General features: G+C 42.7%; 1 protein-coding gene across 5 annotated transcripts in view; it reads right to left on the reverse strand.

The window, feature by feature from the left end:
* OS9 (OS9 endoplasmic reticulum lectin) overlaps nucleotides 1-8510 on the reverse strand; it is a 29319-nt gene extending 20809 nt beyond the window's left edge. For all 5 annotated transcript variants that reach the window (XM_060112783.1, XM_060112785.1, XM_060112782.1 and 2 more), the window contains exons 1-5: nucleotides 8309-8510; nucleotides 7706-7882; nucleotides 6498-6561; nucleotides 6291-6367; nucleotides 6007-6105 (exon numbers count right to left, since the gene is read on the reverse strand). In XM_060112783.1, coding sequence (XP_059968766.1) covers nucleotides 6007-6105; nucleotides 6291-6367; nucleotides 6498-6561; nucleotides 7706-7882; nucleotides 8309-8470 — 579 coding nt within the window. In that variant the 5' untranslated portion in view covers nucleotides 8471-8510. The remainder of the gene's footprint in view (nucleotides 1-6006; nucleotides 6106-6290; nucleotides 6368-6497; nucleotides 6562-7705; nucleotides 7883-8308) is intronic.
* Between the last annotated feature and the right edge of the window lie 18403 nt (nucleotides 8511-26913).

Below are 26913 nucleotides of genomic sequence, written 5' to 3' on the forward strand. Positions count from 1 at the left end.
TCAACATATAAAATAATCAATCTATATAACATAATACATCACATCAATATAATAGAATGCAGAAAAAAGCCACATGATCATCTCAATTCATGTAGAAAAAGCATTTAACAAAATTCAACATTCTTTCATGATAAAATCACTTGATAAACTAGGAAGAGAAGAGAATGTTTCAACGTGATAAAGGCCATACATGAAAACCCCACCACTAATGTCACACTCAATGATGAATGAATGAGAGCTTTTCCCCTAATATTAGGAACAAGATAAGGATGCCTACTTTATGTCACGTCTACTTAACAGACTACTAGAAGTTCTAACCAGAGCAACTAAGCAAGAAAAAGAAATAAAGGGCATCCAAATTGGAAAGGAAGAAGTAAATTTATCTCTGTTTCAGAGGTGACATGACATTACACATAGAAAATCCAAAGGAAGCCATGCTCGCCTTCTGAGATGGACCACATTCTGCCTATGGAATGTGAATCTCTCCTTTCACTTTACTACGGCTTGCTTGTTGAATTCTTTCCTGCACAAAATCAAGGACCCTCACTTGATGGCTCATCCCAGGAACTCACCTGAGACCTGGGACATGACCATCCTCTTGTGCCTCATTTTCCTGCAACCCCTTTGCAAAGGATATTAATAAACCTACTTCTTACCTATCACTTTCCCTCTTGCTGAATTCCTTCTGCTCTGAAACATAAAGAACCTGAGCTTCATTAAGTCCTGAGACGAGCTGTGTGGTTTCACTTGGAAGACTGCGGGTTTGAGTCCCATCTGGGGTGCGGTTTTAGCTCCTCCTCAAGAGATATACATAACAATCTGATACAGTCTTTGAGTTCTGCAGGAACTAAGGCCCCCACCCAGATAGAGGACAGAATGATGATACTGACCTTTCTGACTTCAACCCACTAAAGCTTGGACTCTGTCCACTTCTGCCCCAATTCTATGCTCATCTCCTCTACTCAAGCCTCTTCATGAGTATGCATGTACCCTTAGCTCAAAAATTCCCCAATTTTGCTGTTCAGGGAGACACTGCTTTGGGAAAGATCCCCCCTGTCCTTCGTAATTGCTGCAAGTACTAAATCCTTCCTTCTCCTGAAAAAAAGAAAAGAAAAGAAAAGAAAATCCAAAGGAACCCAAACAAAAAAATTGTTAGAGCTAATAAATGAATTCAGCAAAGATGCAGAATATAAAATCAACATGCAAATATCAGCTGTATCTCTATACACTTGCAATGAACAATTCAAAAAGGAAATTAAAAAAAATTTTCATTCACAATAGCATCAAAAAAAATACTTAGGGTACATTTATCCAAGGAGGTGAAAGACTTGTACACTGAAAACTACAAAACATTATTAAAAGAAATTATAGAAGACACAAATAAATGGAAAGACAGTCCATGTTCATGGACTGGAAAACATAATATTGCTAAGATGGCAATGCTACACTTAAGTGATATACATATTCAATGCAATCCCTATAAAAATCTCAACAGCATATTTTACAGATATAGAAAAACCCATCGTAGGGCTTCCCTGGTGGCGCAGTGGTTAAGAATCCGCCTGCCAATGCAGGGGACATGGTTCAAGCACTGGTCCGGGAAGATCCCACATGCCGCGGAGCAACTAAGCCCGTGCACCACAACTACTGAGCCTGTGCTCTAGAGCCCGTGAGCCACAACTACTGACCCCGCGTGCCACAACTACTGAAGCCTGCGTGCCTAGAGCCGGCGCTCCACAACAAGAGAAGCCACCGCAATGAGAAGCCCATGCACCACAACGAAGAGTAGCCCCCACTCGCCACAACTAGAGAAAGCCCCCACGCAGCAATGAAGACCCAACGCAGCCAAAAATAAATAAATAAATTTATAAAAAAAAATCATCGAACTGGATCTCCATGTCACTCCACAGAATGGTAAAAACATCGATTAGTGAAAAAGCAAAACTATACCGATGTATAATTTTAAAATACAAAATATATATATTGCCTGTGATATGTGTAGCACTAATAAAAGTACAAGGCAAGCACAGAGATGGTTGTGGTTGTTTCTGGAGAGGAGAGGGAGGGAACAAATGAGAGGGTGGCTTTTACTATATCATTAGCATTTTATTCCTTCTATTAAAAAAAACAGACCTGAAGCAAATATGGCAAAATGTTAACATCTGTTTAACTTGGCAGTGGATTTATGGGTCTCTTTGACATTATTTTCTGTATGTTTGAAACGTTTCATAATTAAACATTTAGATGAAAAAATCTTAGATCTCTGTGAAATCTTACTTAATGTACGAATTGAGATAGGGATCCAAATTTATTTAATTCCAGATGGCTAACCAACTGCTCCCAAACTCCCCGGAAACTGCACTTTTACCAAACGCTGTGCACACTGCTCCCGCCAAGGAGGCACTGGGAAGATGGAACTTCACCAGGCCTGCCCTGGAGCGGGGGATTCACTCAGTCACTCAGGCTACGAACTTGGGTGGCCCATCAGGATATAAAAGCAGCCACAGAGGAACGCCCTCAACTTTCTGCCACTAAAACCTCCAGACTCCCCAGCCAATATGCCATCTTTCTGTTCTAGTTACAACCACAGAGCCGCCTCCTCAGGATCCCAGCCCTGCCCACATTCTCTTCTCATTCTTTCTCCTGAACCTTAACCTTGCCTCCTTTCTACTAGGTCCACCCAGCATTTAAACACGTTTCTATCTTAACACATGAAACAACAAGCACAAAGTCCCACTTTCCCAAGCCCACAGCCCTGCTAACTAGTGCTTGCCCTTTCCCTTCCCTTCACAGCCAGACTTCTTCAAAGATTACCACTTCCTCACCACGTTCCTCAACACCTCAGCTTCACCAGCCCACTGAAACTTCTCTGGTGGAGATTGCCAATGACCTCTGGCATTGAGTCCAACCAAAGGACTGGTCAGGGGAGACTGGGAGCAGAGGCCTTACCAATTTTCATCTGGTTCCCATCCCTACAGTCTGAATTTTTATTTCCATGTTCCTGTTTTGCTTTTATTAAAATAACAATTCCTATGATCACCCACAAGCAGTTTTTAATTCTCCACTTCCTTGAAGGTTCAGATGCAGCCAACACCACCTTTGGCACTCAGGGTACCTTCCGCCTGGAACGCCCCTCTCCTTCCCACTGGTCTATAGCTGCTGGACTAACTCTTCATCCTTCAACTGCTGGTTCCAAGGTCACCTCCTCCAGAGGCCTCCCCTTGACCTGGACTCGGTTAGTTCCTTTATTGTGTGCTCCCCTGTGAAAAGTGCCTCACCCATCAGAGAGTTTATCCTGCTTCCTGTGGCTCTTTATTTAATGTCCGTCTCCTGAGAGCTGGACTAGGTCTCTCAGTCACCATTTCATCTCCAGTGTCTATTATAGTGCTTAGCACAGGGCGTATGGTTCAGCAGATGTGAGGAAAACGCCTTCAGTTCTCGGCCTACTGAAGGTACAGACAAGTGAAGAAACAAACAATACAATCAAGTGCTATAATAGATTATATATGTGTGTGGATGCTGTGGGTTGCTATAGTCTGAATGTCTGTGTCTCCCTAAAATTCGTATAGTGAATTCCTAATGCCCACTGTGATAGTATTAGGAAGCGGGGCCTTTGGGAGACGCTTAGGTCATGACGATGGAACCCTCATGAATGGGATTAATGCTCTTATGAAAGAGACCCCACAGAGCTCCTTTGTGAGGACACGAGAAGTCTGTGACCTGGAAGAGGGCCCTCACCCAACCATGCTGGCACCCTGATCTCAGATTTCCAGCTTCCAGAACTGTGAGAAATAAATTTCTGTTGTTTATAAGCTACCCAGCCTGTGGTATTTTGTTATAGCAGCCCAGACAGGCTAAGACGTGGATATATGTGGACGTGCTTGTATGTATATGAAGCGCTGAGGGAACACAATGAACTTTCTAGGCTAGCCAAGAAAGGTCACATAAAATAAAGTGACATTTGAAATGGCTTATCATTTCTTCCATTCATTCAATAAATAATCTCTGGGCACCTACTTGGTGCCAGGCGCTGTTGAAGGCACTGAGGATACAGCATAAAATGAGACAGACATTGTCCCTGACTCCCTGGAGCTTATTCTACTGGGGACAGAGAGAGAGATTAAACTAAAAAAATAAGCTAATTTCAGGAAATGATACATGCATTGAAGAACATAAAACACTGTAGGTGTTTACCAGGATCAAGGCAGAAGGGTGTGTGTGTCTGTGTGCCTATGTTAGGTCTCCCTGTGGAGGTGTCATAGGTGTATATAACCTGAGAGGATGGAGCCAGCCATTCAAAGATCTCTGGGAAGATGGCGCTAGGCAGAGGGAACAATGAGACTCACTGGTTCAAAGGACAGGAAGAAGGGCAGTGGGACAGAAACGCAGTAAGATGTTATATCTCCAACCCAGACCCTGTCCCGGAACTCCAGAGTTACAGAGTCGACTACCAACTGACCATCACCACTGGGGTAACTAATAGGCATCTTGACCTTCATATGTCCAACACCAGCCTAGTTTCTTCCTCCAAACCCGTTTCTTCCCACTTGAGTAAACGACAATTCCATTCTCCCAGTTGCTCAAGCTAAAATCCCTGGAGTCGTACTTGACTCCACCTCACCTCACATCCAATCCATCAACAAATCTTGGCTCTACCTTCAAAATATATCCAGAATCTGGCTGCTTCCCACCACCTCCACTGCTACCACCCCAGTCTGTGCTGAAGTATTTGGATCCTCTCCTTTGTGTGAGGCATAATTATTGAAGGCTTTCCAGAACTCGGTAGAGAAGGGACACTTGCTCATAGTGGTGTGCTGAAGCCAGCTCAGGCCAGTTCACCAGAGCCAACTGGTAAGTTTTCAGGAATGTTGCAAGATGATTGACATCACAGTGACAGCATGAATTTTGTCATGATGGGGATATTTATACCATGGATACTGGCAAACGTTACATCTGGGCTTCCCCCTCCACCACCCCACCCTACCCTGGTGATCCCGGTGTTCCGCATTTACCAGCACACAGCTGCATGTGCAAATCTGTATTACATAAAGAAAATTCTTGTGTCATGTGGTTCACTATAGGTGTTTATGTTTGTGAATACACATTAGAATCACCTGAGGAACTCTGCCTACCATACAGCTGTCTGCCTGAACTCAGTTAAGGACTACTGGATCAGGAACACTTGTTAAGAGGCTGTTGGCAGTGATGCAAGTGAGATGAAGGTACCAAGCACGGGAAAGAAGAGGCAAGTTGTGAGAGAAGTCTAGAAGTAGAGAGTGGACTTTGTTGTTGACTCTGATTCCTTTCCTCCATATCACTTCCCAGTTTGTAATCACAGTCTCATTTTCTGTGATTCTTTAATCTCTGTCTTCCTCTCCTGACTGTAGTCCATGAGGGCAGGGGCTGCATGTCTGCTCACCACTGTACCCCCAGAGCAGAGCCCAATACCTACACCAGCACGACCTCATTGCAGAGTCGTTAAATGATGAAAGGAGGACAAAGTGAAGAAGTAAGAGTCAATAATGACACTCAGATGTCCAGCTTAGGTGACAAAAAGGAGAAACACAGATAAAAGTGTGGTTGGGGGGCTTCCCTGGTGGCGCAGTGGTTGAGAGTCCACCTGCCGATGTAGGGGACACGGGTTCGTGCCCCGGTCCGGGAAGATCCCACATGCCGCGGAGCGGCTGGGCCCGTGAGCCATGGCCGCTGAGCCTGCGCGTCCGGAGCCTGTGCTCCGCAACGGGAGAGGCCACAGCAGTGAGAGGCCCGCGTACCACAAAAAAAAAAAAAGTGTTGTTGGGGGTTCAGAGGGGAGGATTTGGGAAATGTTGACTTGAACTGCCTCTGAAAATCCAGGCAGTGACGCGAAGCTAGAAATATGAGTCTTAAACTTAGAGTTTAGGGTCTGGGAGAGAAACTCTTGACTATACCACGCAACCCTGCCCTCTTCCCTTAGAATCTGAGTTGTCACTGGGGGACTGTCAACTTCCCTCTCCGAAGACTCACCCGAACCTCAGCCTCCCGGGGCCTCCCGTTGAGATCGCATTTGGACCCGTTGCCATAAGTCTGGCTGTGGTAGCGTTTCAGGCGATGCTGCTTGGAGGCCTGGGGAGGACATCAGGCAGGAGGGAGGGGTGTGAGAAAGACAGCAAGGGGGAAGAAGAGCACTTTATCCCAATAGCCACCAAACCCCAAGAAACACGTCAGCTAATCCTGACCCTCCCCTTCTCGTCAGGGCTCTCAGTCTGCAGCCCAGACCCCTTTCTCTCCCAATCCCACACTCCTGCCACCTTGGCTGTTTCATCATTCCAGTCGAAGGCCGATTGGTAGTAGCCGAGATAGAGGACTTCACCTTTGATCTCTGAATCTGCAAGAGAAAGCACAGTGAAGCATGGTTACCCTGTCCTCAGAGAACTAGGAGGGAAGGGAACTGGGGAGGCAGGTCACCTTCTGTGACAGGTTGCTGAGGGCTTAGGAAAAATGTAGGCGGGAGTCACCTTCCATGTGGTACTGCTGGATGTGGCGTCCATAGCAGAATTCATACGTCCACCAGTCCTTGGTCTGACAATAAAAAAAATGAACAATCGGGGGATGGAGTACAGATGTCTCGTCTTGGAACCAGAATCTCTCCTGGCTCTAAGACACATAACCTCTCATTTACTTTTCATCTCCCTCTGCTTCCACACTCAATCCTCCAGGTTCTTGGTGAGGAGGGAGGGCTGTTTGCCTTCTGTGACTTGGAGAGAGACCTCTACAGCCTAAGTGGTTTGCACCTGTAGGCTTTCCACTCTTCTCTTTTTATAAAAAAGTCCTTCTTTGGGGACTTCCCTGGTGGTCCAGTAGTAAAGAATCCGCCTTGCAATGCAGGGGATGTGGGTTCAATCCCTGGTTAGGGACCTAAGATCCCACATATCGTGGGCAACTAAGCCCACGTGCCTCAAACTAGAGAGCCCACGCACCCTGGAGCCTGTGTGCCACAACTAGAGAAAAGAAAAACCCGCACGCCACAACTAGAGAGAAGCCCGCGCACCGCAACGAAAGATCTCGTGTGCCTTAACGAAGATCCCACGTGCGGCAACCAAGACCGAACATAGCCAAAAAAAGAAAAAAAATCCTTCTTTGTCGTCCATAAAGTTACGAAACCATGATATCCTTGTAGCACTCAGACCAGGGAAATATAGAATATTAAAGTATTAATTGAACTCCCTTATACTGTTTTAGCCATGGGGGATACAGCTGTGAACAAGATAAATTCTTTGACTTCATAGACTTACGTTCTAGTGCTAGGACTCAGACTAAAAATGAATAAACTGATGATTCAGTTAAAAAGATGATTTCAGATCATGAAAAGTGCCATGATGAAAATAAAATAGGATACTGGGCAGAGAGTGACAGGGGAGGGGGTGACTTTGCCAGGAAGGCTTCTCTAGGGGAGTGCCCCTACTGCCCCACACTGACCCTCTTTAGCACCTCAATCTTAGCTTAACACTTATTCTGAGCTCTTCTAACTCTCCTCTACATTCAGTAAAGTGTCATCAATGGTTACAGGATTCTTTGCTTCTTTCCTATCTGTACAATATGCCTACTCCTTCAATGGCCTTCTTAATTCCAACAGATCCTCCCCATCACTCCTCATTCACAGGCACAATGGTTCCCAAATACATAGTTTCCAAGCCCTAGTTCCCTCCATCCCAGTCCCTTTCACCTTCAGCAGGCAGGGCGCATCTTTCATTGGGCTCAACAACTCAGGGATCCCAGGCCCTTGGTAAGCAGGTGCCTCCTCCTCCCTTTCACGCTGGAAGTGAATAGCTCCAGCTGGCAGGCGACATTCATAGCGCTGCTTGTACTTAGAGGAGACAATCACCACGTCCGAAGCTTGGCTCTGGGAAAGAAGTGGGGGTCGGGGGGCAGGGAGGCAAAGAGAGGTTGGGATCAGGGAGAACAACGAGATCCGTCTTCATATCCTGGGGAAGAGCCCAGTCAAGACAGAGTGAACTACACGTCCTCCAGCTGCGTTTAGCGGGTGAGGGGCGAGGGCACTCCCACTTCTCCACGGGGGAGGAGTCTGAGTGTTTCAATCAGGAACTGGGACCTGGAGTGGACAGTGGGAAGCCCCACCCCTCCCAGGCCCTGGCCCCAAGGGAATGGGTCTCTGATTACGACCCTCCGGAGTCCTCATAAAACCCCTGCTTAACTCTTCCCGATTCTCCTTAGGCTCCCGCCACAGACTCCACAGCTGCCCTTCTTCCTCTACCTTCTCCCCCCTCCCCTTCTGCCCCGGACCCTCGTCCCCTCTACGCCTCCTCACCTGCCCTCCAATGACAGGCAACGGCAGTATCTCGATCCCATAACGCATCTCACTCAGCTCCTCCAGGTTCAGGCTACCGACACCGCCGGTCAGACTTGCGGGAAACAGGAGCCCCAGAAGTAGCAGCCCCAACAGACTGGACAGCAGCGTTTCCGCCGCCATCTTTCGTTCCCCTTCTAATCCAGAACAACTCCTTCCGCCCTAAACCTGGCGGCGGCCTCACCCCGCCCATCAACGCCCCAAGGTGTCACTGGCTAAATGTTTTGTCCTTCTTACGTGCCCTAGTCCTATTTGCCAATGTGGCTCCAAAGCCCACGAGGAGGTGGATCACGACGATTAGCAAAACCACTCGCTGCGCACGATTGGTCAAAGAGGCCAACCAATCACCAACGATATCGGACCCCCTCCCACCCTCTATCAGTTCCAGAGAGGCACCGTCTAGCCGCTAGGCCTAGTTAAGCAGTTTTTCTCGGTCCTCGCCCAGCTGTTGTGCGCATCTCTAACTGCTTTTTAAGCCGTATCTTGTATTGTATCCGGCCGCCGCCAGGAGGAGGATTGAGGCGGATGGGTGCGTGCACGCAATACTCCTGAAAGCTGCTTAATACTTGTGGCAAAACAATTATTATATAATAGTATTCCTGTTTTCACATATACATACAACTTAAGGGCAATCTGGTAATTTCTGTCAAAACCTTTCTGCGCGATCCTGCAGTTGTCGTCTAATAAAATTATCCTAAAGAAATAATGGGGACTTCCAGTTGAAAACTGGGAGCTGGGGGGAGAGGGGCAGGCGGCGAATGCACGTATTATCCTCCAGGCCATGTAGGAACAAAGGGACAGGGAAAGGAGAGAACAGCAGCAACATTTAGAAGCTAGAAAGCAAATGGAGGAATGGTAACTGATTTAGCAAACCTGTGAAATTGATTCCTAAGCACACATAAACATGAAATGACTGTATCTTTGGAAAAACTCATCTGGAGAATCTGTCCAACCCCAAAGAGAAATCCCAAAGGTACTCTCTTCAGGCTTCTCTTAAAGAAATAGGTGAAGGAATCCTACAATTAAGCCCTTGGCCTAGGTGCCCCAGCCCTCACACAATCTTTCCAATCAGCTTTTTAATATCCTCATTCTAAAATATAAGCAGACAGCCAAGGATCATGAAACATTTAAGGAAAGTATTTAATGTACAAGGAAGAAACCAAAACAAGCAAGAAGAAAAAGAGCAACTTAGAGGAAACAAATTGCAAGGGAGAAAAAGCAACTGAAAATTAAACAAAAAATCCATCAAGATCCTCGGAGAGATAATATATTGTGTGCGTAAGATAACAACAGGAAACTATTTTAAAAAGTAACTACTATTCAGGTAAGAAAAAAAGAGCTCTTGGAAATCAAAACCATGATAGCAGAAATAAAAATTCAGTAGAAAGACTGGAGGATAAAGTTGAAAATCAAATTTGCTCTACTTTAGGAGAAAATTAATAAAAAGCAAAAGATCAGTCCAGCAAGTTGAACATCTGAATAATGAGAATTCCACAAAAAGAACAGAGACTCAGAATGGAAGAAATAATCACAGAAATTATTTTAAAGTGTTATCCTGAAATGGAGAACTGAGTCTCTAATTGAAAGGGCACACTGATAGCAAAACAAATCAGGCCCACACCACATCCATCATTATAGAATTTCAGAACACTGGACACAGACAAACAATTCTAAGAGCTTCTAGAGAGAAAGGACAAGTTGCATACAAGGATCAAGAATCAGAGCAGTTAGGCTTATCAAAACATTGTAAGAGGGCTTCCCTGGTGGCGCAGTGGTTGAGAGTCCGCCTGCCGATGCAGGGGACACGGGTTCGTGCCCCGGCCCGGGAGGATCCCACGTGCCGTGGAGCGGCTGGGCCCGTGAGCCATGGCTGCTGAGCCTGTGCGTCCGGAGCCTGTGCTCCGCAACGGGAGAGGCCACAGCAGTGAGAAGCCCGCGTACCACAAAAAAAAAAAAAAAAAAAAAAAACATTGTAAGATAGAAGACAAGAAAGAATGGTTTCAAATTTTTGAAGGAAATTATTTCCAACCTAGAATTCTATACACAGCCAAACTATGATCTAATTATGAGTCCAGAATAAAGACAATTTCAGACATGCAAGGTCTCAAAATATGGATATTCCATGCATTGTTCTTCAGAAATATAGGAGAGGATTTATTACACCAGGACAAATGTTAGTCAAAAGACAGAAAAGGTATGAAATCCAAGAAACAAGGTATCCCGCACAAAAGAGAAACAAAAGGAATCCCCAAGGCGATGCTGAAAGGAGATTCCAAGTTGTAGGGCAGGACTAGAGATCAATTCATAAGATTAGAGCAGTTCAGAAGGATTTGGGAGTGATTTCTTTAAGAAATAAAATTGATTGAATACTAATACATTTGAATTTATTGAGAACAGATTTGTTTAACCAGAGGAGAGCCTGGGAATATATTAATGATAAGTATCATTATGTAGAAAGTTAAGGGGGAAAAAAGACATTAATTCCAATGAAAATAAAAAGTTGTGCTGGAAAAGCTAAACAGACTTCTTTTTTCTTCAACGTGGTTGGTTATCCTCACATTAAAAACAACTTAAAATGCTGAGTAAAATATAATTATCTTCCTTCTTAAAGCATGGTAAAGCCAACAGGACAGTGAAGAATTAACAGGCCAAAATCTAAATGAAGTCAGAAAACCTAGAGAGTTTTGACAGTCAAAACCCTGTAGTCACATTTGCTTGGAAGGCATTTGCCAAAGTTGCAGAGTTGACCTTTGTTTTTTTTTAAATTTTAATTTTAATTTTTAAATATTTTTATATATTTATTTGGCTGTGTTGGGTCTTAGCTGCAGCATGCAGGATCTTCGTTGTGGCATGCGGGATCTTTCGTTGTCGTGCAGGGGTTCCTCATTGTGGTGCACAGGTTTCTCTAGTTGTGGTGTGCAGGCTTCTCTCTAGTTGTGGTGCACGGGCTCCAGAGCACATGGGCTTAGTAGTTGCAGCATGCAGCCTCTCTAGTTGTAGCATGTGGGCTCAGTAGTTGTGGCGCGTGGGGTTAGTTGCCCCGCAGCATACAGGATCTTAGTTCCCTGACCAGGGATTGAACCTGCATCCCCTGCATTGGAGGGCAGATTCTTAACCACTGGACCACCAGGGAAGTCCCCAACCTTTGTTTTTTTAATGTATTTTTTGAACTCTTTTTAAAATTGAAGTATAGTTGATGTACAATATTATATGTTACAAGTGTACAATATAGTGATTCACAATTTTTAAAGGTTATACTCCATTTACAGTTATTATAAAATATTGACTATATTCCCTATGCTTTACTATATATCCTTGTAGCTTATTTCATACATAATAGTTTGTATTTCTTAATCCCCTACCCCTATATTGCCTCTCCCCCTTCCCTCTCCCCACTGGTAATCACTAGTTTTTTCTATACATCTGTGAGTCTGCTAGCTTGTTGTATTTTTTGGATACCGTATGTAAGTGATGTCATACAGTATTTGTCTTTCTCTGTCTGACATTTCACTCAGCATGATACCCTCCAAGTCCATCCATGTTGCTGCAAATGGCAAATATTCATTCTTTTTTATGGCTGAGTAGGATTCCATTGTATATATATACCATGTCTTCTTTATCCATTCATCTGTTGATAGACACTTAGGTTGCTTCCATATCTTGGCAATTGTAAATAATGCTGCTATGAACATTGAGGTGCGTGTATCTTTTCGAATTAGTGTTTTTGGGTTTTTTTTCAGATCTATACCCAGGAGTGGGATTGCTGGATCATATCGTAGCTCTATTTCTAGTTCTTTGAGAAACATCCATACTGTTTTCCACAGTGACTGCACCAATTTACATTTCCACCAACGGTGTACAGATTTGAGCTTTGTTGATATGTTTTTGTTTTCTAGAGGATGGGACAGAAGGTCCACTAGAGGTGGAGACTCTGAGAGAAAATCCTCCTGGTAGTGAACCTGTCCCCAGGTCCCCAGCTCCAGGGAACTGCAAGGAAGGTTGCCTCAGTGCCAAAGGAGAATCTGTAATCACAAGTAGGTCCTTAAAGAAATTTACAGACCAATCTCACAACATTTAAATGGTTTTAAAAAAATTCAAGCTGTAAATTTAGATTTAAGTGGTTCTGAGGAGGAGAAAATAATGGCCCAGGCACTTGGCAGAAGCAAATGCAAATCCACTCTGGAAAAATATCCCCTTCATCCCAGGCACCAAAGAACTCCTACAAATCATTTTCCAAGGGAAGTTAGTAACTCATAATGAAAAATAACGAAACCCAAAAGGACATAAGGCACTGTGAATGAGAACCAGAAGAAACAACAGCAGAAACAGAGCCCAAAAGAATTCAGTATTGTAATTACCTGACACTGATTATAATTATGCTTACTATACTTAAAGAAATAAAAGAAATTTGAAAATATATCAGAAAACAGAAAACTATAAAAATAATCTAACATATTTAAAATAGAGTTTCTAGAAATTAAAATATAGAGTTTTAAATTAAAAACTAAATAAAATAACTAAATAGTTTAAGAAGCAATTATTCTTCAGAGAAGAATTCCAGCTAAGAAGAGCAGAAGGAATGATATACTGTCATCATTTTATAATCCTAACGAAATAGTTGCTCGAGGCAGTAGTCATCAATGACTGTCAGAAACATTAGCTAAGAGGCTTATAGATGAATCAAGTTGACACCATGTGCATACACTGATAAGACTTAACGTCATGAAAAGAGGAACAACCAGACATGACGTGCTTCTTGACGGGATACAGCAGGAAGCACAGAGCATTATCTACAAAGGATTCTTGCCAAAAAACCAAGAATCTATATATAACTACCAGTTTATAGGAAATATGAGAAACAGGACAATATGTTAAACACCACCATGAGAATCAAGAATAAAAGAGGATCAATATTCCAGTTTCTTCAACAAATATATTGCAAGAAAAAAAGGGGGAAGAAAACTGTTATAGGTTAAAAGAGGTTTAAGAAATGTATCAGTCAAATGCAATGTATAGCCTTGTTTGGATCCTGAATGAAACTACCTAGAAAAAGACTTTTATGAGTCAACTAGGGAGATTTGGACACTGACTGGATATTATATGATATTAAGATATCATTGTCAATTTTGCTGAATGTAATAATGGTATTATGGTTATGTTAAAAAGATACTCCTTATCCCTTAGAGATACATACTCATGTATGTATCAATGGAAGAGTATAATAACTGGCATTTGCATTAAAATAATTCTGTGGGAGTCTGGGAGAAGGGTGGGAGTATAGATGAAACAAAATTGACCATATTTTTAGTTGAAGCAGCATGATAAATACATGGAGATTCATTATACTTTACTTTTGATTGTATTTGAAATTTTTCATTTAAATTTTCTTTTTAAAAACTCAAAGAAAGTTTAAACTTAGCTGAAGATAGGATTAGTGAAGTAGAAAATACATCAGAAGAACATACCCAGAATGAAACACAGAGCAACAAAGAGAAAAATATGAAAGAGAAAATAAGACATACAGAGAGTAAAGTGAGAAACCTGGTTAGAGTCCTGGAAACAGAAAGAAAGAATGAAGCAAAGATAATTGTTGAGCATATCCTAGAACTAATGAAAGATACAAAATCCACATATTCAAGAGGCCCCCAAAATTTAAACCAGAATAGATGGAAAAGAAGTCTATACTTGAGACATATCACTATGAAACTAAGTGACACTAATGAATAACAGCAGATATTAAAAGCATCCAGAGTATGGGTTGGATGGGTGGATGCATGTGTCAGAATTCATTGACCTACAACATAGGCCCATGCACTTCACTGCATGTACTACCACAATAAAAATAAAATTAGGGCTTCCCTGGTGGCGCAGTGGTTGAGAGTCCACCTGCCGATGCAGGGGACACGGGTTTCTGCACCGGTCCGGGAAGATCCCGCATGCCGCCGAGCGGTTGGGCCCGTGAGCCATGGCCACTGAGCTTGCGCATCCGGAGCCTGTGTTCCACAACGGGAGAGGCCGCAACAGTGAGAGGCCCACGAACAGCAAAAAAATAAATAAATAAAAATAAATAAATAAATAAATAAATAAATAAATTAAATTAAAAGCTGCCAGAGAAACAGATTACCTTCAAAGAAGCAGCAGTTGGACTGAGAACTGACTTCTCAAATGACACCAGTGGAAGCCAGAAGACAATAAATGATATCGTCAGTGTGATGAAAAAAATAACTGCCACTGGGAATTTTATGGCTAGTGAAAATATCTTTCAATAATGAGGGAAAAATACAAATATTTTCAGACCAAACAAAAAACAAAAACAACACCCCAGGAGGGTTTGCAACCAGTAAAGATATACTTCAGAGGAAAGGACAGGGATACAAGATGGAAGGTCTGAGATGTAAGAAGGAATGAAGTGGAGAAATAGGTAAAAATCCTACATGATTATTGACAGTAGAAAAAACAGTGCTGGGCTTCCCTGGTGGCGCAGTGGTTGAGAATCTGCCTGCTAATGCAGGGGACACGGGTTCGAGCCCTGGTCTGGGAAGATCCCACATGCCGCGGAGCAACTAGGCCCGTGAGCCACAACTACTGAGCCTGCGCGTCCGGAGCCTGTGCTCCGCAACAAGAGAGGCCGCGATAGTGAGAGGCCCGCGCACTGCGATGAAGAGTGGCCCCCGCTTGCCACAACTAGAGAAAGCCCTCGTAGAGAAACGAAGACCCAACACAGCAAAAATAAATAAATTAATTAATAAACTCCTACCCCCAACATAAAAAAAGAAAAAGAAAATACCTGTCACGTAGGGTTTAAAAAAAAAAAAACAGTGCTAATGCCTTCTGGGGTTTAACTATTAAGATGGAATCAAAACACACCAAAGCAATAACACACATTGGGAACTTGATGAATAAAGTAAATTGTTCAAGGTTTCTTGTACTGTCTGCAAGGGGAGTGTGCTGATTATTATGTCTTTTGGCTTCAAATCCACCCTTCTATATACCACTGTGATGTTGGAGCTGGTATTCTGAAAACCACATTTCATTTTTTTTCTTTTTTCTTTTTTTTTTTTTTCTTTGCGGTACGCGGGCCTCTCACTGTTGTGGCCTCTCCCGTTGCGGAGCACAGGCTCCGGACACGCAGGCTCAGCGGCCATGGCTCACGGGCCCAGCCGCTCTGCAGCATGTGGGATCTTCCCGGACCGGGGCACGAATCCGTGTCCCCTGCATCGGCAGGTGGACTCCCAAGCACTGTGCCATCAGGGAAGCCCCATTTTTTTTCTTTTAAACAGACTTTATTTTTTACAGCAGTTTCAGGTTCACAGAAAAACTGAGCATAAAGTACAGAGAGCTCCTGTATAACCTCTGTCCTCACACATGCAGAGCCTCTCCTATTATCCACATCCCACACCAGAGTGGCACATTCCCTATGATCATTGGACTTACATTGACATATCATCACCCAAAGTCCACAGTTCACACTAGGGTTCACTCTTTTTTTGTTTGTTTGTTTGTTTTGCGGTACACGGGCCTCTCACTGTTGTGGCCTCTCCCGTTGCGGAGCACAGGCTCCGGACGTGCAGGCTCAGCGGCCGTGGCTCACGGGCCCAGCCGCTCTGCGGCATGTGGGATCTTCCCGGACTGGGGCACGAACCCGTATCCCCTGCGTCGGCAGGCGGACTCTCAACCACTGCGCCACCAGGGAAGCCCTAGGGTTTACTCTTGGTGTTATACATTCTATGAGGGTTTTTTCTTTCTTTTTTTTCCTTTGGCCATACTTGCTGTGCACCAGTCTCACCAAGGAGCCCTGGCTGTGCTAGGTGTACAGGAAGAGCCTCTCACCCATGTCAGTGGATACTTGGTCGACATGGAGGGCCAGCAAAAGCATGGCTGCAGGCCAGCCCAAGTGTGGACCTGCCCTACTGGCCACGGGTGCTGGCGCCTCCCTGGAGACCTCCTTGTGGTCCATGGGGATCTTGAGTTTCACTATCTCATACTTCTCACCCTCATCCTCCTCACTCTTCACCAGCAGCACCAGTCTCCTCTTGCATCTCTTCCTCCTCTTCCCCCTCCTGATCCCCCCTCCTCCTCCGTCTGCTATTCACCAGGCATCTTAATGTCCTTCAGAGTCTCTCCTGTGGCTGACTGGAAGGTCTCTGCTGTGGCCAAACAATCCTGCTCCACCTGAAACCAGCCACCTCTGCTACCTCCACAGCCTGGGCCTTTAGTTCCCATGAGTTTTGACAAATGTATAATGACATATATTTACTATTAATAGTATCATACAGAATAGATTCACTGCCCTAAGAATCCTCTGTGACCTGTCAATTCATCATTTCCTCTCCATTAACCACTGGCAAACACTGATCTTTTTATTGTTTCCATAGTTTTACCTTTTCCACAATGTCATATAGTTGGAATGGTACAATCTGTAGCCTTTTCAGAAGGGCTTCCTTCATCTAGTGATATGCAGTTAAGCTTCCTCCATGTCTCTTCATGGCTTGATAACTCTTTTTTTTTACTGCTCAATAATATTCCAGTCTGGAGGTACCACAGTTTATTTATCCATTCATCTACTGAAGTACATCTTTGTTACTTCCAGGTATTAGCAATTATAAATAAAGCTGCTATAACATCTGTGGGAAGGTTTTTGTGTGCATGTAAGTTTCCAATTCATTTGAGTAAATACAAGGAGCATGATTGCTAGGTTGTATGCTAAGGGTGTGTTTAGCTTTGTTAGAATCTGCCAAACTGTCCTTCAAAGTGACTGCGCCATTTTGCATCCTCAACAGCAAGGAATGAAAGTTTCTGTTGACCCACACTGGCATTTGGTATTGTCAGTGTTCTAGATTTTGGTCATTCTCATAGATGTGTAGTGCTATCTTGTTGTTGTTTTAATTTGCAATTTCCTAATGACATATGATGTAGAGCATTTTTTCATAAGCTTATTTGCCCTCTGTATATCTTCTTTGGTGATGTGTCTATTCGGGTGTTTTTCCCAATTTTTAATTGGCTTGTTTGTTTTCTTATTGTTGAAATTGAGAGTTCTGGGGCATATTTTGGATAACATTCCTTTATCAGATATGTCTTTTGCAGATTTTTCTCCCAGTATGTGGCTTGTCTTCTCATCCTCTTGATAGCATCTTTCACAGAGCAGAAGTTTTTAATTTTAAGGAAGTCCAGCTTATCAATAATTTCTTTCATGGATGGTGTCTTTGGTGTAGTGTCTAAAATGTTATTGCCATACCCAAGATTATCTAGATTTTCCCCTACGTTATTTTTTTTAAAACCTCTTTATTGGAGTATAACTGCTTTACAATGGAGTGTTAGTTTCTGCTTTATAACAAAGTGAATCAGCTATACATATACATATCTCCCCATATCTCCTCCCGCCCTCCCTATCCCACCCCTCTAGGTGGTCACAAAGCACTGAGCTGATCTCCCTGTGCTATGTGGCTGCTTCCCACTAGCTACCTATTTTACATTTGGTAGTATATGTAAGTCCATGCCACTCTCTCACTTCATCCCAGCTTACCCTTCCCCCTCCCCATGTCCTCAAGTCCATTCCCTACGCCCTACGTTGTTTTTTAAGAGTTTTATAATTTTGCGTTTTATACAAACGCAAAAGGTCTATGATCCATTTTGAGTTAACATTTGTGAAGGGCATAAGGTCTGTGTCTAGATTAATTTTCTTTTTGCATGTGGACGTCCAGTTGTTCCAGCACCATTTGTTGAAAAGACTGTGTTTTCTCCACTGTATTGCCTTTGCTCCCTTCTCTCTCTCTCTCTCTTTTTTAGCTGTGCCTCGCAGCTTGTGGAACTTAGTTCCCCAACCAGGGATTGAACCTCGGCCCTCAGCAGTGAAGGCGTGAAGTCCTAACTACGGAACTGCCAGGGAATTCCCAGCCTTTGCTCCTTTCTCAAAGATCAGTTGACTATATTTATGTAAGTCTATTTCTGAGATTTCTTTTTTTAAAAAAATATTTATTTATGTATTTGGCTGCACCAGGTCCTAGTTGCGGCACACGGGATCTTTAGTTGCAGCATGAGAACTCTTAGTTGCAGCATGTAGGATCTAGTTCCCTGACCAGGGATTGAACCCAGGCCCCCTGCATTGGGAGCACAGAGTCTTAGTCACTGGACCACCAGGGAAGTCCCTATTTCTGAGATTTCTATTCTGTTCCATTGATCTATTTGTTTCTTCTTTCACTAATACCACTATGTTTTTTTTTGTTTTTTGTTTTTTGTTTTTTTTGCGGTACGCGGGCCTCTCACTGTTGTGGCCTCTCCCGTTGCGGAGCACAGGCTCCGGACGCACAGGCTCAGCAGCCATGGTTCATGGGCCCAGCCGCTCTGCGGCATGCAGGATCTTCCCACACCAGGGCACGAACCCGTGTCCCCTGCATCGGCAGGCGGACTCTCAACCACTGTGCCACCAGGGAAGCCCCCACCACTATGTCTTGGTTACTGTAGCTTTATAGGAAGTCATGAAGTCAAGTAGTGTCAGTCTGCAACTTTGTTCTTCTCCCTAATATTGTGTTGGCTGTTCTGGGTCTTTTGCCTCTCCATATAAACTTTAGTATTGGTTTGTCAATATCCACAAAATAACTTGCTGGTGTTTTGATTGGAATTGTGTTGAATCTATAAATCAAATTGGGAAGAACTGACATCTTAACAATATCGAGTCTTCTTATCCATGAACATGAATATCTCTCCATTTACTTAATTTTTCATTGATTTCTTTCATCAGAATTTATAGTTTTCCTCATAAAGATATAATACACATTTTGTTAAATTTATACCTAAGTATTTCATTTTTGGGAGTGCTAAAGTAAATGGTATTGTGATTTAAACTTCAAATTCCCCTTGTTCATTGCTGGTATATAGGCAAGCAACTGTCTTAAAGGACTTTTTTATTGTTTTGAAATATACGTAATATAAAATGTACCACCTTAGCCATTTTTAAGTATACAATTCTGAGGTATTAAGTACATTCACGTTGTTGTGCAGCCATCATCACCATCTATCCTGTAAACACTTTTCATCTCATAAAACTGAAACTCTATGCCTATTAAGCAATAACTCCCTATTATCCCCTACCCCAACCCCTGGCAACCACCATTATACTTTTTGTCTTTATGGTTTTGACTACTTTAAGTACCTCATAAAAGTAAAATCGTATAGTATTTGTCCTTTGGTGACTGGCTTATTTCACTCAGTATAAAGTCCTCAAGATTCATTTATGCTGTAGCATATTGCAGAATAATATTCCGTTGTATGTATATGCCAAATTTTTCTTATCCGTTCATCTCTTGATGGACACTTGTGTTGCTCCCACATTTTGGCTATTGTGAATAATGCTGCTATGAATATGAGTGTACAAATATCTCTTTGAGACCCTGCTTTTTTTAAAAAAATATTATTTTCCATTATGGTTTATCATAGGATATTAAATATAGTTCCCTGTGCTATACAGTAGGACCTTGTTGTTTATTCGTTCTATATATAATAGTTTGCATCTGCTAATCCGAAACTCCCAATCCATCACTTCCCCAATTCCCTCCCCCTTGGCAACCACCAGTCTGTTCTCTATGTCCGTGATTCTATTCTGCCTCATAGTTTCATTTGTGTCATATTTTAGATTCCATATATAAGTGATATCATATGATATCTGACTTACTTAGTGTGATAATCTCTACTTGCATCCATGTTGCTGCAAATGGTATATATGGTATATATATGTGGTGTATATGTACCACATCTTCTTTATCCATTCATCTGTTGATGGACATTCAGGTTGTTTCCATGTCTTGGCTATTGTGAATAGCACTGCTATGAACATAGGGGTACATGTATCTTTTTGAATTATAGTTTTGTCTGGATATATGCCCAGGAGTGTGATTGCTGGATCATATGGTAATTCTATTTTTAGTTTTATGAGGAACCTCCATACTGTTTTCCATAGTGGCTGCGCCAACTTACATTCCCACCAACAGTGTAGGAGGGTTCCCTTTTCTCCACACCCTCTCCAGCAATTGAATGTTTATTTGATTGCTTATTCAATTGAGATGATCATGTGGTCCTTTCCCTTCATTTTGTTAATGTGGGATATTACATTGATCAATTTTGTATATTGAATTGTCCTTGCATTCCAGAAATAAATCCTATTTGCTCATGGTGTCTGATCCTTTTAATATGCTGCTGAATTCTATTTGCTAGAATAGAAAGAATAGAAATATTTATCAAAGATTTTTGCATTATGTTCATACAGGATACTTGTCTGTAGATTTCTTTTTTTTTTTTGCGGTATGCGGGCCTCTCACTGTTGTGGCCTCCCCCGTTGCGGAGCACAGGCTCCGGACGCGCAGGCTCCGGACGCGCAGGCTCAGCGGCCATGGCCCACGGGCCCAGCCGCTCCGCGGCATATGGGATCCTCCCAGACCGGGGCACGAACCCGTATCCCCTGCATCGGCAGGCGGACTCTCAACCACTTGCGCCACCAGGGAGGCCCTGTAGATTTCTTTTATTGTAGTTCTTTGTCTGGCTTTGGTACCAGGGTTATGATAGTGGAAGTGGTGTGCTGCTGTAACAAAACCCAAAATATATGGCACTGACATAGCAATCAGGTGGCCGGCAATGAGAAAATTATACTGGAGGCTCAAAGGATGACAATCTATTTGTGTTAGTAAATAAGACAGTAAACACTGTTCTGTTAGGAAAACAGAAACAATTCTGGGTATTTCAAATAGAGAGAACTTAATACAGATAATAATTTACAAAGTGCCACGAGGGATGGAGTAGAAAAAAGGGGAAGATAAGGTTCCTCAATGATTAGTCAGTGCAGGAAGTCACTAACTCTAGGGCCAGTGGAGCAAAAGGGGAAATGGTGTTACCCAGAATCTACCATTGCTGAGCAGTGAGGCTGCTGCTGTTGAAATCCAGATGCCTGAACAGGAACTCAGAATCACATTGCTACCAATGTTACCACTGCAGCTCCCTCCAGCAGCTGTCAGAACCTAACAGGAAACCACATGCTTTGGAAAGTAGTCCCACCTGACATTAGAAAAGATGTTCTAAAAGGGTAAGTGTGGAGCTAAGAGACCAAAGACACTATCTGGAACATCATGTTCTACAGTGACAAAATACTTGGTAAAATGATGCCTGTAATAATTTGGAAAACACAGTATATGCTATTGAGCACAAAGGGAAGAGGTTGGAAAGAATCAAATGGCCAGCATGCACTGGAAAATTTTGGATGCATTACAAAAAAGAGATGAGCTCAGGCGAGAACTGGCTTTTTTTTGCAAGCAAATATTAAAGGGAATTACATGTCCAGAAACATTAGGTCTTAAACTGTTGGAAAACTCTATTGCTTTAAGACTTAAAACAGTGAGAAATAAAATTGAGAAGGCCCTGATCAAAAAGTCTTATTAATATCCAGCCTTGTGGCAAAACACAGATTAAGAATGTGTCCTCTCTTGAATTAAGAGACAGCAAAAATCCCCTCTAAGTTTTTGCAGCATTGCACTGCAAAGAAACCACAAACTGTCTCTGACAGTTCAAATGTAAGACCACTACATGGCTTCCAAATTTCTACTATAGAAAGCTGGCTCTAAAACTTGTATGGCCCCAAGGAGAGAATATTCTCCAAAGCCTACGTGAGATGTAATCATGAGGATAGAGAATAAGTAAACACCCCACCCCATGCCAGAGGTGGCTCCATGGAGAATACAGATAACAAGGTTTATTCAGATAGCAGAACCAGAGTCTAATCAGAGAAATTCTCTGCTGCACAGCAGTAAACCTCACTATGCCTGCCCTGCAGGATGCCCATATCACTAATAGCCATTGACTGCAGCTGGTCTTCCTTCCCTTCTTTCCTTTTCTGAGTGTGTGTTTATTTGCAGCTCTTCTGTACCTATAAGGGAGGGGGTGGGGAAGCAGAGAGGAGCCACATTTGGAAATGAGGAAGAGGACTTCAAATCACTCTGAGATTTTGGGTTGAACTTGATGCAAGAACTAGATGGGAATTTGGGTTCTCTCACTTGAGGTGAGTGTGTGAGTAAAAATAAAATGAATATTTGGTGACTGAAAGGATAGACTCTGGTAAAAGCCATATCATGTGTTCACAAAACCGGTTTCATTTTCTTCCTGATCCTACAGCTAGACTACATTTCCTAGTCTCTGCTGTAGTCAGATGGAACTGTATGACTGAGTTTTGTCCAATGGTGCGTGAAGTGATGTACCCTGCGTCAGTTCTGGCCCTATAAATATACTGTGTGATCACCCACCCATGTTCTCTTCTGTCATTTGTTTGTGAACCCATGGTTCAAAGTAGAAATCATAATGTAACTAGAAAACATTTATAATTTATTGATAATGAAAATATTGTTATATCAAAACTTATGGGATCATCGACTTCCCCGGCCGTCCAGTGGTTAGGACTCTGCACTTCCACTGCAGGCGGCACGGGTTCCATCCCTGGTTGGGGAACTAAGATCCCACATCCCGCATGCTGCGCAGTGTGGCCAAAAAGTGGGATCAACAAAAAAAGAAAGAAGAAATCTGATCTGATCAATATTTAACCAATTTACGGAAAATACAGGGGGACTGAAAACATTAAAAGACATCTGGGGATGCAATCAGCAAAAGCAGACTATGGAAAACAAGGGGGTAAACATCTAGTTTCTATAATAAATAAATGGGGCTTCCCTAGTGGCACAGTGGTTGGGAGTCCACCTGCCAATGCAGGGGACACGGGTTCGAGCCCTGGTCCGGGAAGATCCCACATGCCGCGAAGCAACTAAGCCCGTGGCCACAACAACTGAGCCTGCGCTCTAGAGCCCGCGAGCCACAACTACTGAGCCTGTGTGCCGCAACTACTGAAGCCCGCGTGCCTAGAGCCCGTGCTCTGCAACGAGAGGAGCCACCACAGTGCGAAGCCTGTGCACCACAACGAAGAGTAGCCCCCGCTCACCGCAACTAGAGAAAGCCCGCGCGCAGCAACAAAGACCCAAACCAGCCAAAAATAAATAAATAAATTTAAAAATTAAAACAATAATAATAAATAAAAGGCAGGAAATAAAAAATGATGGTGGGATTATCCATAGATTAAAGGAAATTTAAAGAGCCATAACAGGGCTTCCCTGGTGGCGCAGTGGTTGAGAGTCCGCCTGCCGATGCAGGGGACATGGGTTCGTGCCCTGGTCCAGGAAGATCCCACATGCCGTGGAGCGGCTGGGCCCGTGAGCCATGGCCGCTGAGCCTGCGCGTTCGGAGCCTGTGCTCCGCAACGGGAGAGGCCACAACAGTGAGAGGCCCACGTACCGCAAAAAAAACAAAAAAAAACCCAAAGGTGGTTCTTAAACTAATAAAATACACAAACCTGTGGTAAGACAGACCAACAAGAAAAGACAAAAGTCAACATTAGGAATGAAAAAGGGGATATATCTACAAAAATTGACAGTATTTAAAAATAAGAAAACAGCATAAATAACTTTACACTAATACATTTGAAAACTCAGACAACAGAATAATGGCCTAAGAAATTCTAATTTATCGAGCCTTCATGATGTACTAAACTTAAAATGTTGTAGAGCCATTAAATAAATTAAATCGGTAGTAAAAGCCACCTCCATGGGGCCATTTTAAAGAGTTCTACCAAATCTCTAAAGAATAGCTTAATCCCTATCTTAGCAAACTGTTCCAGAAAACAGGAAAAGATGGAAGCTCCTGGAGGCATTTCATGAAGCTAAAATAAGTTGATCCCCAAACAAAAAAAGACAGTACAAAAAAGTCTGTGGGGCTTCCCTGGTGGCACAGTGGTTAAGAATCTGCCTGCCAGTACAGGGGACACAGGTTCAAGCCCTGGTCCGGGAAGATCCCACATGCCACGGAGCAACTAAGCCCGTGTGCCACAACTACTGAGCCTGCGCTCTAGAGCCCGCGAGCCACAACTACTGAGCCCATGTGCCACAACTACTGAAGCCCACGCTCCTAGAGCCCGTGCTCCACAGCAAGAGAAGCCACCGCAACGAGAAGCCCACGCACCACAACGAAGAGTAGCCCCCACTGGCCTCAACTAGCGAAAGCCCGTGCACAACAAGAAGACCCAACACAGCCAAAAATAAATAAATTAATTAAAAAATAATTATGGGCCAATCTCATGTATGAAAGTAGTTGTAAAAATAAATTAAAACATTAGGATACTGAGTATAGAAATGTAATAAAAAATACTTAATGGCCATAGATTATCACAGAAAATGCAAAGATAAAAACCCTTAGAAGATGAATTAATTTAATTCACAATATTTTAAAAGGGGTGGGGAATGGTTATAGAGTTTCAGTTTTGCAAGACAAAAAAGTTCTGGCGATCCATTGCACAATAGTATACCTTAAATATACTAAACACTGGGCTTCCCTGGTGGCGCAGTGGTTGAGAGTCTGCCTGCCGATGCAGGGAACACGGGTTCGTGCCCCAGTCTGGGAAGATCCCATATGCCACAGAGTGGATAGGCCCGTGAGCCATGGTCGCTAGGCCTGCGCGTCCGGAGCCTGTGCTCTGCAATGGGAGAGGCCACATCAGTAAGAGGCCCACGTACCGCAAAAAAAAAAAAAAAAGAAATATATATATATATATATACTTAACAGTACTCACTGTACACTTAAAATGGTTAAGATGGTTTTAAATTTTATTATTATTATTTATTTATTTATTTTTGGCTGCCTTGGGTCTTCGTTGCTGCGTGCGGGCTTTCTCTAGTTGAGGCGAGCGGGGGCTACTCTTCACTGCGGTGCGCGGGCTTCTTATTGCGGCGGCTTCTCTTGTTGTGGAGCACGGGCTCTAGGCGTGTGGGCTTCAGTAGTTGTGGCATGTGGGCTCAGTAGTTGTGGCATGTGGGCTCTAGAGCGCAGGATCAGTAGTTGTGGCGCATGAGCTTAGTTGCTCCGCGGCATGTGGAATCTTCCTGGGCCAGGGCTCAAACCCGTGTCCCCTGCATTGGCAGGCAGATTCCCAACCACTGCACCACCAGGGAAGTCCCAAGAAGGTTTTTAAAAATGAAATTAAATTTTTAAATGAAAAACCTAATGATCATCTCAATAGATACAGAAAAATCTCTTCAACTCCCTCTTCTGCTGCATCTTTTCTGCTCCAAGCTGGAGAAAGTTCTCTGCTTTTAAGAACTCATATGACTATATCGGGCCCATCCAGGTAATCCAGAATAATCTCTCTATTTTAAAGTCTGTAACCTTAATTATATCTGCAAAGTCCCTTTTGTCTTGTAATATAACATATTGTCAGGTTCTGAGGATCTGGGTGTGGATATCTTTGAGGGACATTCTGCCTACCACAGTCTTGTTCCTTATTTTGTAGATAAGGTTTTGGACTGTGTAAATATTTTGCATAAAAGTAAAACTAAATAACTCCTCCCATCCCCATGAGAAAGTTAACCCAGAATTTAAAAGCAAAATTAGCCTAACTATCCATTTGCTGGCATAACTATACGGAACACACAATTCTAAATGTCTTTCAAACACAATAATTTGTACGTTTGTACTGGAATGGATATATCCTAAGAATTGTGAACAAAATCTTTAACTATTTCAGTAATCATAGGTTTAGAGGTAGTATTATACTTTTACCCTACTTTTGTGTGTGTATTATGTGGTAAGGCAAATAAGTTATTATGCTGGCATTGTTGCAATATTTAGAAAACCTTATGTGTTTGGGAATGTTGAAATTTCTTACTAATTAATGTGTCAAAGTTGAGATCATAATGGAAATTAGAAAATATTTTAACTAAATAATAATAAAAGTACTGCATAACAAAACCTGTGTGATGAAAGTAAAACAGTATGTAGAAAGACATTTATAGCTTTATGCATTTATTAATACATATATTAATAAAGAAAAAATGTTGAAAATGTGCTCAACATCTATCTCCAGAAGTTCAAAAAAAAAGGCAGCAAAAAGAAAAGGAAAGCAAAAAGATAAAATAAAGAGTAGATTGAAATATAAAATAAACATTCAATAGAGAGGATCAACAAGTTAATTAAATCCAAATTCTAATAAAAATAGAAACATCAGGACTGTAAAATGGAACATGCCTAAAGATGCTGCCGACATTAAAAAGATATTGTGAAACTCATCAAGTCATATACATTAAAATGTACAACACATATCAATCATACCTCAATAGAGTGTTGTTTATTTTTTTAAAAAGTGTGAAAACTTTAGGAAATAAATTTATATATATATATGCAAATTCCTAGAAAACTATCAAAACGGACTCAATTTTGTAAAATTTATTTATTTATTTATTTTTATTTTGGTCTGCGTTGGCTTTTCATTGCTGCCTACCGGCTTTCTCTAGTTGCAGTGAGTGGGGGCTACTCTTTGTTGTGGTGCGCGGTCTTCTCATTGCTGTGGCTTCTCTTGTTGCAGAGCATGGGCTCTAGGCATGCAGACTTCAGTAGTTGTGGCGCGACGGCTCAGTAGTTGTGGCACATGAGCTTAGTTGCTCTGCGGCATGTGGGATCTTCCCGGACCAGGGATCGAACCCAAGTCCTCTGCATTG

This window comes from Mesoplodon densirostris, chromosome 11 (assembly GCF_025265405.1).
Source record: "Mesoplodon densirostris isolate mMesDen1 chromosome 11, mMesDen1 primary haplotype, whole genome shotgun sequence".
Lineage (NCBI taxonomy): Eukaryota > Metazoa > Chordata > Mammalia > Artiodactyla > Ziphiidae > Mesoplodon > Mesoplodon densirostris.